The sequence below is a fragment of the Sinohyriopsis cumingii genome, chromosome 2 (assembly GCF_028554795.1).
Source record: "Sinohyriopsis cumingii isolate HCF-2022 chromosome 2, ASM2855479v2, whole genome shotgun sequence".
Lineage (NCBI taxonomy): Eukaryota > Metazoa > Mollusca > Bivalvia > Unionida > Unionidae > Sinohyriopsis > Sinohyriopsis cumingii.
Window position 1 is genome coordinate 40558269 of NC_142962.1, and position 14344 is coordinate 40572612.

General features: G+C 36.1%; 1 protein-coding gene across 1 annotated transcript in view; it reads right to left on the reverse strand.

The window, feature by feature from the left end:
- LOC149804702 (dynein axonemal heavy chain 6-like) overlaps positions 1-14344 on the reverse strand; it is a 393112-nt gene that overhangs the window by 4379 nt on the left and 374389 nt on the right. The window contains exons 81-84 of the mRNA XM_089933221.1: positions 9113-9324; positions 3583-3808; positions 1982-2139; positions 1164-1310 (exon numbers count right to left, since the gene is read on the reverse strand). Of these exons, the coding sequence (XP_089789347.1) occupies positions 1164-1310; positions 1982-2139; positions 3583-3808; positions 9113-9324 (743 nt within the window). The remainder of the gene's footprint in view (positions 1-1163; positions 1311-1981; positions 2140-3582; positions 3809-9112; positions 9325-14344) is intronic.

Consider the following 14344-nt stretch of genomic DNA (forward strand, 5'->3'; position numbering starts at 1 on the left):
CAAACACACATTTTGAAATTTTTTGCATATATTTACTAATCATACCTTTGTGAGATAATAATCCCACTCCATAGTTTTTGAAAATTATAAAGCTGTCCTAGGTCTAATCAACAGAGAAAATTTATAAAGCTGTCAACTGGTCTAATCAACAGAGAATTTATACAGCTGTCCTCTTGTCTAACCAACATAGAAAACGTATAAAGCTGTCAACTGGTCTAATCAAGAGAGACAATTTATAAAGCTGTCAACTGGTCTAATCAAGAGAGAAAATTTATAAAGCTTTCCCCTGGTCCAATCAACAGAGAAAATTTATAAAGCTGTCAACTGGTCTAATCAAGAGAGAAAATGGATAAAGCTGTCAATTGGTCTAATCAAGAAAGAAAATTTATAAAGCTTTCCCCTGGTCCAATAGACAGAGAAAATTTATAAAGCTGTCAACTGGTCTAATCAACAGAAAAAATTTATAAAGCGGTCCCCTGGCCTAATCAACAGAGAAAATTTATAACGCTGTACCCTGGTAAAATCAACAGAGAAATATTGGATGTTTTAAGAATATATAAACATTATTAAAACCATCCAATTTACAAATTAATGAAACTTGATGGCCTAAAATAACCACTCATTACTTTGGTAAGAAACCACTTGTGTCTGTAATGTCAAATTGTCAGAATTTACCCAAATCTAGTTAGGTCATGCTGGCAGTGTTGTAGGAACCAAAATATACTTTAGTCATGCTTACTGTGTTGCAGGAACCCAAATCTAGTTTGGTCATGCTTACTGTGTTGCAGGAACCCAAATCTAGTTTGGTCACCCTGACAGTTTTGTAAGTATGCAAATCTAGTTTGGTCAACCTGACAGTGTTGTAAGTATGCAAATCTAGTTTGGGTGCCCTGACAGTGTTGTTAGTATGCAAATCATGTTTGGTCACCCTGACAGTGTTGTAAGTATGCAAATCTAGTTTGGGTGCCCTGACAGTGTTGTAAGTATGCAAATCTAGTTTGGTCACCCTGACAGTTTTGTAAGTATGCAAATCTAGTTTGGTCACCCTGACAGTGTTGTAATTATGCAAATCTAGTTAGGTCACTGTACTAAGTTAAAACTATCACTGCTTTCATATAAAAGATGATGCAATATAAGAATCCATCTGTCTGTGTGTTACTAACCTGGACAGGTTTGAAGTGTACTTGTGGAAGATGAGAAAAGCGACATCCAGGAAGGGAATCAATAAGGGAGTGGGCTTTTGGATCCCACTGGCTTCCATCCAGAAACAGACCAAAGACCAACACACCATCCTCAGGTGGGGTTACATCCTAAATTATAGCATTTCACATGTAAAGTTCTAATGAAAGTACAGGCATACATTTTGTGTGCTGATCTTTCAGCTACTGAAACTTTATATAAATCATATCTTTGTATACTTTTTATTCAAAAATAGACTATATATAACCTGTTTTAAGCATCCACCTCTGAAAACTGCAAAAAATTGCCTTCAAAGACAGGTGGTTGCTTCAAAGAGGTTCACTTCAATAAGAATGCTAAGCAAGAAACCTTACAAATAATTTTCTTTACAAGACTGATTGCTTTAAACAGCTGATCCTTGAATACTGGTTTAACTATACTAAACTAATGATGTGTTTTTAATGTTCTTTTCAAACTAAACAGTATAATTAAGTTTAGCACAATTTTATTGTGATATACCTAGTGAAATGGTTAATTGTTTAGGAGCTGTAATGCAGAAATCACATGAGGACAGAACTGAAAAGAAACTAAATTTATCACATATGACATATACACTGATAGCATAACTATCAGTTTCATTAAATTGAATCTCGTACCGCTCTGAAAGTAAAATTACATCGCTGGTGAAAATGGATCAAAGATATGCATAATTTAAACATAACAAGCTGAGAAAAGTAGTACTAATTATGACAAAACAAGCTGACTTTGAAAGTAGTGTAAATTATGAAACAAGCTGACTCACTCTGAAAGCTGTCTGTCTAATAGACGTCTTAAACTTAAGGTCACTAAGGTGATCTACAGTGTCATCAGGACTGCTGATCACATGGAAGTCAAAGTGCAAAGAATCAACTGGTATTTCTGCTTTTCGTGCATGGTTCTGTAAGACACCTGTTAGGAAACCTACAATGAAGAAATAATTAAACTGAATGATACCGGGTTTTTTTTCCAATGTGTGATGTGACCTGTTTGGAACCATAAAGAAAAGTTTTGGCAAACAAATGGCATGTTAGTCTACCATAAAATATGACTTTACTGGAAAATCACAAATGTTTGGTATATAATTGCTTGTTATAAGTATAACTAATTCATCCCAGGAGGTTCTTTTCATTTTCATCTGAAATGGGTGTAAGAAATGCATTTTTGAGGTTGGTTCTGAATGCATCCATATGCATCTGCTTCCAAGAGAATTTCGTTTAGGTGAATAAAACATCTTATTTCAATTGGTTATTTAGCATGTGCATATACAGGAGGGTAAAAAGTGGACTTTGTTTCTTTGTATGTTTCATTTTGCATAATGGACCCATGATTTTCACATCCTGGCTACTTTTTACTCCAAATCTCAAACAAATCCCACTTTTTCAAAGGTTTACCTGTCTGTGTACAATCTGGACTGGTCTACTTTAGATGTCTGGCCAAAAAGTCTAAAATCTGGACACAAACTCCAGTTCAGAAACTGATAATTTTTGGCCTAAACAAATTGGGTCTCAATCTTTAAGTTTTTCCCACTGTACATTTTAATGCAAGTACAAAGTCTACATTATTTGATATCACAGTAGAGCTACATCTGTCCACATTTCTGTAATACTTTGGTGTATCATAAATGAAACTGACATTATAGTTGGTGTATCATAAATGAAAGTGACATTATAGAGGTTGGAAGTAGGGTATAGCCTCACGATGCACAAATTGACAGATGGGGTTAATGAATTGATACCATTTTTCAATGCATATATGGCAGCCAGTATATTTGGTGGAGGAAGAACCTGGGAAAATTCTAGGAAGACCCACTGATCCACAGGATGCTACTGGAAAGCTTTCTCACATCCCACATTGGCATAGCAAGAGATATGAACCCACCATACATGACTTGAACACACATGGACAGAATGAACAATTGATATTAGTTTACAATACAATCTGACTTGATTGGAAAACCATAAAGGTGTGGTAAATAATTTGTAATACAGGTTTACCATTCAATATGACCTAACTGGAAGCCTACAAGTAGTAGACAGCATAATTACAAATTAATAATATATGGCATGTTTGATGTGCTCCAAAAAGTATATCTCTTATCTATTATTGATTTTTACTGGTAAATATTCCAAATTTTAATAAAGTGATTTAGAAAAATGCTGGGAGATATTTAGAGCATGGTTTGAGTCACTTTTTCCTCCTCCTCAAAGTGTAACAACTACTGAAAACAAAGAAATATTACCATTTCAAGCCAACTAAACCATCCACTTTTCAAAATCAAATCCTGTAATAAAACAATTATGAAACTGTACATCAATAAATTGTCCAAAACAAAACATATATTCAAAGGAAAAAAATCTTATTAACCTTGAGGGAAAAAGAAGCCAGAAAGCCAGAAACTGTAGGGCTGACTTCGTAGTGTCTCTTTAGTTTCTTCCTCTGGAGCTGTCCCCCCTTTCTGGGCCTGGACAGGTTTCATCAGCTTCTCCACATTGTTGATGATAAGCTCCGCCCATAGGGAGAAGAAGTCCACCCTCATACACAGGTCTGTAATCCAGGAAGCAAGAGGTTTACGGGACTCGTATGCAGCATTCTGAAATAAATGGTTGTTATAAAATAAAGCAAAGAGATAGTGTAAATTTTATACAAAATTTAGACTTTGTTGCAAGGTAATTTCTAAAGTGCAATATATGGTAAACTCCACCTATAAAGATATTACATACAATAACATACTGGTTATTACCATCATTATTTGAATCACCTGGACATTACTGTATCCAGTGTTTACTGCATTTATATATCAATGTACACAGCATGTACTACATTTTCTATAGCACTTGGTTACCCAGGATGTACTGCTTTTATATAGCCCTTAGGTATCACTATATTCAGTGTGTACTGCATTTTATATAGCCTTTGGTTAGCATTGTATAAAGAGTTCACTGCATTTTACACAGTCCTTGGGTATCATTGTATTTAGAGTACATGGCATTTTCTACAGCCCTTGGGTATCACTGTATCTAGCGTACAACACATTTTACATAGACCTTGGGTATCACTTATCAAGAGTACATGGCATTTTATATAGCCCTTGGGTATCACTGTATCTACAGTACACTGCATTTTATGTAGCCCATGGATATCACTATCCAGACCAAACAGCATTTTATATAGCCCTTGTAGAAACAAACATTTGGCAACAACCATCAATTGTGTTCACATTCAGTTGTTCACGCAGGCCGCTAGTCTTTATCCATCAATTTCATCTAAGTTTTGTGAAAGGAATAAAACTAACTCCTCCAATTAGATGATCTGGATATTAAACATCAGGATTACTATGGTATGCTGCCATTGACAGGTTTTCCCCATTATCAATCCAAAAACTGATGAAGTATTGCAAAAAATTTAAAGATTTATATTAACTTATTCTTGATTGACACAATCAGCTTTTGGAGGAAAATGGTAGATGTAAGAAGTGCCTGTAGGTGTATCTAATTTCGCTCACTGAATAGTTAATTTATTAGCATATCAAGTGGTCATCAGTCAGATACTAGTGTGATCATAGGATATCATCAGGTTTGTCTTGGAACCTATTTGCTAAATACTGGTATGATCATACTGAGATCATCAGATCTGACTTGGAATTTATTGCTGGTGTGATCATACTGACATCATCAGATTCGACTTGGAATTTATTGCTGGTGTGATCATACTGACATCATTAGATTCGACTTGGAATTTATTGCTGGTGTGATCATACTGACATCATCAGATTCGACTTGGAATTTATTGCTGGTGTGATAATGAGATCATCAGATAATAATAATAATAATAATGAGGACTTTGTATAGCATCTAATTTTTAGAAGCTCTAAGTGCTTTACAACATTAGACAACACCTATAACATAAAAAACCCATACATAATGATATTATTATAACAACAAAAAACACCATGAAATTAAAAAACATAAAAAAACATGCTGAGAATATTTAAGGTACGAAACATTATTAGGTCTTTAAGTTTGTTCTTGCAGTCCAAATAAGTGAGTTTTGAGAGCACTCTTGAATGTGATCACTGTGTCTTTGTGTCTATGTTCAGTGGGCAATTTATTCCACGTTGCTGGGCCCTGGTATGCAAAAGAACGCTGTCCATATGACTTTGTTTTCATAGTGGGAATCATGAATATACGATTGTCAGAAGAGGAGCATAAGTATCTTGCTGGTGTCTACACATGGGTGAGGTCAGATAGGTATGTTAGACTAGAGTCCATCAGTGAAACGTAGCACAGAGAACAAATTTTGTGTTTGATTCTGGATTGAATGGATAGCCAGTGTAGGGTACAGAGCAGTGTGGAGGTGTGTTCTGATCGTGGTACTCTAAGTATGATCCGAGCAGCTGTGTTTTTAAGTTTTTGAAGTTTTTGGAGTAGATATAGAGATGAACCAGACAGAATTGAGTTACAATAGTCCAGTCTTGAAAGTACTAATGAACATACAAGTGTTTTAGTGGTATCAACTGAAAGATATTTGCAAATGGAGCTGATATGTCTCAGCTCAAGATATGCAGCCTTGCATATGTTCATGACATGTTGGTGCAATGTGAGAGTACTGTCCAGAGTAACACCTAGGTTTCGTACTGATTGTGCGAATTTAATGTTGGTGTTGCTGATATTTATTGTTTGAGGTAAAGGATGTGAATGAGAAAGTCTTTGTGTTGTGATCAGAATGGCCTCAGTTTTATCATCATTCATCTGCAGCTTGTTACATGTCATCCATGATTTCACATCAGAAATGCACCTCTCTACACCTTGGATGGCAGCATCAACTTCAGTTGGGTGGCTAGATTTGTATATTTGGGTGTCATCAGCGTACAATTGGTGAGACACTGGATGATGATCTATGACACTTGAGAGTGGTTGAGTGTATAGAATGAACAGAACAGGTCCAAGAACAGACCCCTGTGGAACACCACAACATATATTAACTGGGCTGGAGTGTATTTCATTTGCAGACACAATTTGTGTCCTGTTGACCAAGTAGGACTTGAACCACAGTAAGGCTGTATCATGAATGACAAATACATGCTGGAGACGGTGAAGTAATATATCATGGTCTATTGTGTCAAATGCTGCAGACAAATCAAGGAGGGTGAGGACTGTAATCTTTCCACTATCCAAAGCAGAGAGAATGTCATTAACTACTTTTAGAAGAGTAGTTTCAGTACAGTGGCAAAAGCGATATGCAGATTGTACATATCTGACTTGGAATTTATTGCTGGTGTGATCATACTGACATCATCAGATTTGACTTGGAATTTATTGCAGGTGTGATTATACTGACACCATCAGATTTGCTATGGAATCTAATGGTAATTACTGGAGTAATCATACTGACATCAGGTTTTACTTGAAATCTATCGCTAATTACTGGTGTTATCAAACTGACATCATTAGAATGGACATGGAATCTATTGCTAATTACTAGTGTAGACATACTGACATCATCAGAATTGACATGAAATCTATTGCTAATTACTGGTGTGATCAAATAGAATTTGTCAACTTTGACATGGATTTTATTACTAATTACTGGCATGATCATAGTGACATCATGATTGACTTGGAACTTATGTTGCAAATGGTCCGATGGCCATCAGTCAACTACTAGTATGATCATAATGACATAATCCAACTGGATATGGAATCTATTGCTAATTACTAGTATGATCATAATGACATCATCATATTTGACATGGAATCTATTAGTAACTACTGGTGTAATCATTCTGGTAATTATTGGTGTGATCATACTGAAATCATCAGAATTGACATGGAATATATTGGTAATTACTGGTGTGATAATACTAACATCAACTGAATGAACTTGGAATCTACTGCTTGGAATTGTGCTATTATCATCAGAATTGACATGGAATCTAATTACAGGTGTGATCATACTGACATCAACTGATTGAACATGGAATCTAATGCTTGAAATTGTGCTAACGTCATCAGAATTGACAAGGAATCTAATTACAGGTGTGATCATTCTGACATCAACTGACTGAACACGGAATCTAATGCTTGAAATTGTGCTAACATCATCAGAATTGACATGGAATCTAATTACAGGTGTGATCATACTAACATCAACTGACTGAACACGGAATCTAATGCTTGAAATTGTGCTAACATCATCAGAATTGACATGGAATCTAATTACAGGTGTGATCATATTGACATCAACTGACTGAACATGGAATCTAATGCTTGAAATTGTGCTAACATCATCAGAATTGACATGGAATCTAATTACAGGTGTAATCATACTGACATCAACTGAATGAACTTGGAATCTAATGCTTCGAATTGTGCTAACATCATCAGAATTGACATGGAATCTAATTACAGGTGTGATCATACTGACATCAACTGATTGAACACAGAATCTAATGCTTGGAATTGTGCTAACATCATCAGAATTGACATGGAATCTAATTACAGGTGTGATCATACTGACATCAACTGACTGAACATGGAATCTAATGCTTGAAATTGTGCTAACATCATCAGAATAGACATGGAATCTAATTACAGGTGTGATCATACTGACATCAACTGACTGAACATGGAATCTAATGCTTGAAATTGTGCTAACATCATCAGAATTGACATGGAATCTAATTACAGGTGTAATCATACTGACATCAACTGAATGAACTTGGAATCTAATGCTTCGAATTGTGCTAACATCATCAGAATTGACATGGAATCTAATTACAGGTGTGATCATACTGACATCAACTGATTGAACACAGAATCTAATGCTTGGAATTGTGCTAACATCATCAGAAGTGACATGGAATCTAATTACAGGTGTGATCATACTGACATCAACTGACTGAACATGGAATCTAATGCTTGAAATTGTGCTAACATCATCAGAATAGACATGGAATCTAATTACAGGTGTGATCATACTGACATCAACTGACTGAACATGGAATCTAATGCTTGAAATTGTGCTAACATCATCAGAATTGACATGGAATCTAATTACAGGTGTGATCATACTGACATCAACTGACTGAACATGGAATCTAATGCTTGAAATTGTGCTAACATCATCAGAATTGACATGGAATCTAATTACAGGTGTGATCATACTGATATCAACTGAATGAACTTGGAATTTAATGCTTGGAATTGTGCTAACATCATCAGAATTGACATGGAATCTATTGGTAATTACTGGTGTGATCATACTGACATCAACTGACTGAACTTGGAATCTAATGCTTGGAATTGTGCTAACATCATCAGAATTGACATGGAATCTATTGGTAATTACTAGTGTGATCATACTGATATCAGAATTGACATGGGATCTATTGGTAATTACTGGCATGATCTTGCTGACATCATCAGAATTGACATGGAATCTACTGCTAATTACTAGTGTGATCATACTGATATCATCAGAATTGACATGGAATCTATTGGTAATTACTAGTGTGATCATACTGATATCATCAGAATTGACATGGAATCTATTGGCAATTACTGGCATGATCATACTGATATCATCAGATTTGATATGGAATCTACTGCTAATCATTGTGTCATCATACTAACATCTTTTCTTGCTTATTCAGCTTAACATCTTACAAGAATTAGTTAAGATATTTTTGATCTGAAGAAAATAATACCCTAAATTGTGAGAAAAATCAGACACTAACTTGTGAAGAAAATTTCTTAAGAATCTTTAATAACTTATACCAGATTAATACATGACATTTAAAATATGGCTGCCAAAAAGGGGATAAATATACTCAGGACAGAAAAACATCTTCAAAGTTTTAAATGCTGTAGATATTCACAGGTCATAACTTAGGTACCTTCCATCTCTGTGGGACCTTCTGTTCCAGTAGGGCATTGTAGGCTTCCTCCAGTGTCTCTGACATGATTACCTCTCCTTTGATGGCCAGGATCAGTGAGCGTAGAGATGGCTTGATTAGGTGTAGCAGATTGTTAAATCTATCAATCTCCTGACGGAGCACTGTGATTAGTGCAGAGTTACCCAACACAGTATCCACAGCTGAATGCATCACTAAATATGAAGAAACAAAAGTTATTTGTACAGACATAGAACTATGGCCCTCCCCTCTTTGGTTTTCACTAAAACTACAGTGGGTTTGCTCTGTACAAAATCAAAAACAGTTTCAACACATCTACATACAATCATGTTATCCAATTATGCTGACTGCTCCCATGGCCTAAGTGGTTAGAGCATCTGCACCGGATGTGGGAGGTCATGGGTTCTAACTTGCCCAAGTCATGCCAAAGACTCATAAAAATTGTACTAACAGCTGTCTCACTAGCTCAGCATTGAGAGGTTAGTATTAGGACTGGTTGGCCTGGTGTCAGGATAATGTGACAGGGTGGGACATGATGCTACATGTATGCAGCATGATGTCTCAGAGCTAGAAATCACTATAAACTGCCACACTGCATACATCACAGTGATATGACTTAAAATGTTCCAAAGCTATGTTCAAAATTAAAATCACACACACACACAATGCATGTGTTACAGAGTATTGTTTTTTTTTTTAAAAGCAGATGAATGAAAAAGTGATTAAAAGAATTACTACAGCGCCTCCACATCCTGAAACAGGGCTCTAATAAAATCATTGTTACAGACAGACAGATGAAAAGAGTTACTACTAGAATTAGTAATGGGCACCAACATCCTGATGCAGGACTCTAATAAAATCATTGTTACAGACAGACAGATGAAAAGAGTTACTACTATTTTTAGTATTGGGCACCAACATCCTGATGCAGGGCTCTAATAAAATAATTGTTACAGACAGACAGATGAAAAGAGTGGCTACTATTTTCAGTATTGGGCACCAACATCCTGATGCGGGGCTCTAATAAAATCATTGTTACAGACAGACAGATAAAAGGAGTGGCTACTATTTTTAGTACTGGGCACCAACATCCTGATGCAGGGCTCTAATAAAATCATTGTTACAGACAGACAGATAAAAAGAGTGGCTACTATTTTCAGTATTGGGCACCAACATCCTGATGCGGGGCTCTAATAAAATCATTGTTACAGACAGACAGATAAAAGGAGTGGCTACTATTTTTAGTACTGGGCACCAACATCCTGATGCAGGGCTCTAATAAAATCATTGTTACAGACAGACAGATAAAAAGAGTGGCTACTATTTTTAGTACTGGGCACCAACATCCTGATGCAGGGCTCTAATAAAATCATTGTTACAGACAGACAGATAAAAAGAGTGGCTACTATTTTTAGTACTGGGCACCAACATCCTGATGCAGGGCTCTAATAAAATCATTGTTACAGACAGACAGATAAAAAGAGTGGCTACTATTTTTAGTACTGGGCACCAACATCCTGATGCAGGGCTCTAATAAAATCATTGTTACAGACAGACAGATAAAAAGAGTGGCTACTATTTTTAGTACTGGGCACCAACATCCTGATGCAGGGCTCTAATAAAATCATTGTTACAGACAGACAGATAAAAAGAGTGGCTACTATTTTTAGTACTGGGCACCAACATCCTGATGCAGGGCTCTAATAAAATCATTGTTACAGACAGACAGATAAAAAGAGTGGCTACTATTTTTAGTACTGGGCACAAACATCCTGATGCAGGGCTCTAATAAAATTATTGCCATTGACAAGTGGGTGGATGAAATGGGTGACTACCAAAGTTACTATAGAACTCCCACATCTTGATGGAGGGTTCTTATCCTTACCAAAGACAGATGGAAATGTGAAAAAAGTGATTACTTCATTTACAATGAGGCTCCATATCTCAATGCAGGGTTCTAATAAAATCACCAAATGCAGAGAGATGGTCAGATGGAAAGAGTGACTACCAAAAATTAATCTATCATCCAAACATATAAATGCAGGGCTCTAATAACTTAAATAACCAATGCAGACAGATGGAAAGAATGACGACCAAAATTTACTATAGGTCTCCACATCTCAATGCAGGGCTCTAATAAAATCAAAGTAGACAGATGGACAGATGAAAAGAGTAACTACTGTAATTGCCATATGGTCCCCACATCTCAATACTTGGGCTCTAATCAAATCAATGCCACAGACAGATGAAAAGAGTCATAACTATTATTACTTATGAGCCCCAACATCTTGATGCAGGGCTTTAATAAAATTACTGCCACTGATGTATGGACGGAAAGTTTGATTAGTACAATTACTATAGGGCCCTCACATCTCAATGCAGGGCTCTAATAAAATCACTGCCACTGATGTATGGATGGAAAGTGTGATTACTTCAATTACTATAGGGCACTCACATCTCGATGCAGGGCTCTAATAAAATCACTGCCACTGATGTATGGATGGAATGTGTGTTTAGTACAATTACTATAGGGCCCTCACATCTCGATGCAGGGCTCTAATAAAATCACTGCCACTGATGTATGGACAGAAAGTGTGATTAGAACAATTACTATAGGGCCCTCACATCTTGATGCAGGGCTCTAATAAAATCACTGCCACTGATGTACGGATGGAAAGTGTGATTACTTCAATTACTATAGGGCACTCACATCTCGATGCAGGGCTCTAATAAAATCACTGCCACTGATGTATGGATGGAATGTGTGTTTAGTACAATTACTATTGGGCCCTCACATCTCGATGCAGGGCTCTAATAAAATCACTGCCACTGATGTATGGACAGAAAGTGTGATTAGAACAATTACTATAGGGCCCTCACATCTTGATGCAGGGCTCTAATAAAATCACTGCCACTGATGTACGGATGGAAAGTGTGATTACTTCAATTACTATAGGGCACTCACATCTCGATGCAGGGCTCTAATAAAATCACTGCCACTGATGTATGGATGGAATGTGTGATTAGTACAATTACCATAGGGCCCTCACATCTCGATGCAGGGCTCTAATAAAATCACTGCCACTGATGTATGGACAGAAAGTGTGATTAGAACAATTACTATAGGGCCCTCACATCTTGATGCAGGGCTCTAATAAAATCACTGCCACTGATGTATGGATGGAATGTGTGATTAGTACAATTACTATAGGGCCCTCACATCTTGATGCAGGGCTCTAATAAAATCACTGATACTGATGTATGGACAGAGAGTGTGATTAGTACAATTACTATAGGGCCCTCATAGACAGATGAACATCTGAAAGAGTAATTATGATGATTACTATAAAGTCCCCACATTGTGATGCAAGGTTGCAAAACAATCATTGTCACAGCTCAATGGATGGAAAAAATTATATCTACAATTAATGCATGGTCCCCACATCTCAGTGCAGGGCTCCAATAAAATCATTGTCACAGATAAATGAATGGGAGAAATGATATCTACAATTACTGCATGGTCCCCACATCTCAGTGCAGGGCTCCAATAAAATCATTGTCACATATAAATGGTTGGAAAGAATGATGTCTACAATTACTGCATGGTCCCCACATCTTGATGCAGGGCTCCAATAAAATCATTACTATAGACAGACAGAGACAAGTAAATTTTAAATGGTTTTGTTAATAGTACCTAAAAAGAGTGCATAAAATAATTTGTTTAAAAATCGATTTGATTGGATTTGAGATTTTATAATCAAATCACATAAAATTCCAAAGGTTTTTTTCTTCATTTTTGTTAAAGGTATTTTAAATAACACAAACTGCCAGACAAGGAATTTTAATAACTCTTAAGGAACAAAATCAAATCAAACACTGAAAGGAATAAAGAACATGCAAACAAATTCTCAATAAGAAAGTAGCATGGTATTTTCATGTTGAGCCAAAAGAGCATGCTAAGGTGACCCATTTATTATTGCCAATGAAGAAAAAATTACAACTGCAATTAAAGAAACAAGTTCTCAATAACTCAATCATACCTTTTTTTGCTGGTGCTGTATCAATGAAAATAAAATTATATTATGCTAAAGCAAACTATTCTCAAGGCTGTATGATGATATATAGCAAGCTATTCGCAAGACTGTGTGATAATATACAGCAAGCTATTCACAAGACTGTGTGATAATATACAGCAAGCTATTCTCAAGGCTGTACGATAATATACAGCAAGCTATTCTCAAGGCTGTGTGATAATATACAGCAACCTATTCACAAGACTGTATGATAATATACAGCAAGCTATTCTCAAGGCTGTGTGATAATAAACAGCAACCTATTCTCAAGGCTGTATGATAATATATAACAAGCTATTCGCAAGACTGTGTGATAATATACAGCAAGCTATTCACAAGACTGTGTGATAATATACAGCAAGCTATTCTCAAGGCTGTTTGATAATATACAGCAAGCTATGCGCAAGACTGTGTGATAATATACAGCAAGCTATTATCAGGGCTGTATGATAATATACAGCAAGCTATTATCAAGGCTGTATGATAATATACAGCAAGCTATTCACAAGACTGTATGATAATATACAGCAAGCTATTCTCAAGGCTGTGTGATAATATACAGCAACCTATTCTCAAGGCTGTATGATAATATACAGCAAGCTATTCACAAGAATGTGTGATAATATACAGCAACCTATTCCCAAGGCTGTATAATATACAGTAAGCAATTCTCAAGGCTGTATGATAATATACAGCAAGCTATTCACAAGACTGTGTGATAATATACAGCAAGCTATTCTCATGGCTGCATGATAATATACAGCAAGCTATTCTCAAGGCTGTATGATAATATACAGCAAGCTATTATCAAGGCTGTGTGATAATATACAGCAAGCTATTCTCAAGGCTGTGTGATAATATACAGCAAGCTATTCACAAGACTGTATGATAATATACAGCAAGCTATTCTCAAGACTGAATGATAATATACAGCAAGCTATTCTCAAGGCTGTGTGATAATATACAGCAAGCTATTCACAAGACTGTATGATAATATACAGCAAGCTATTCTCAAGGCTGTGTGATAATATACAGCAACCTATTCTCAAGGCTGTATGATAATATATAACAAGCTATTCGCAAGACTGTGTGATAATATACAGCAAGCTATTCACAAGACTGTGATAATATACAGCAAGCT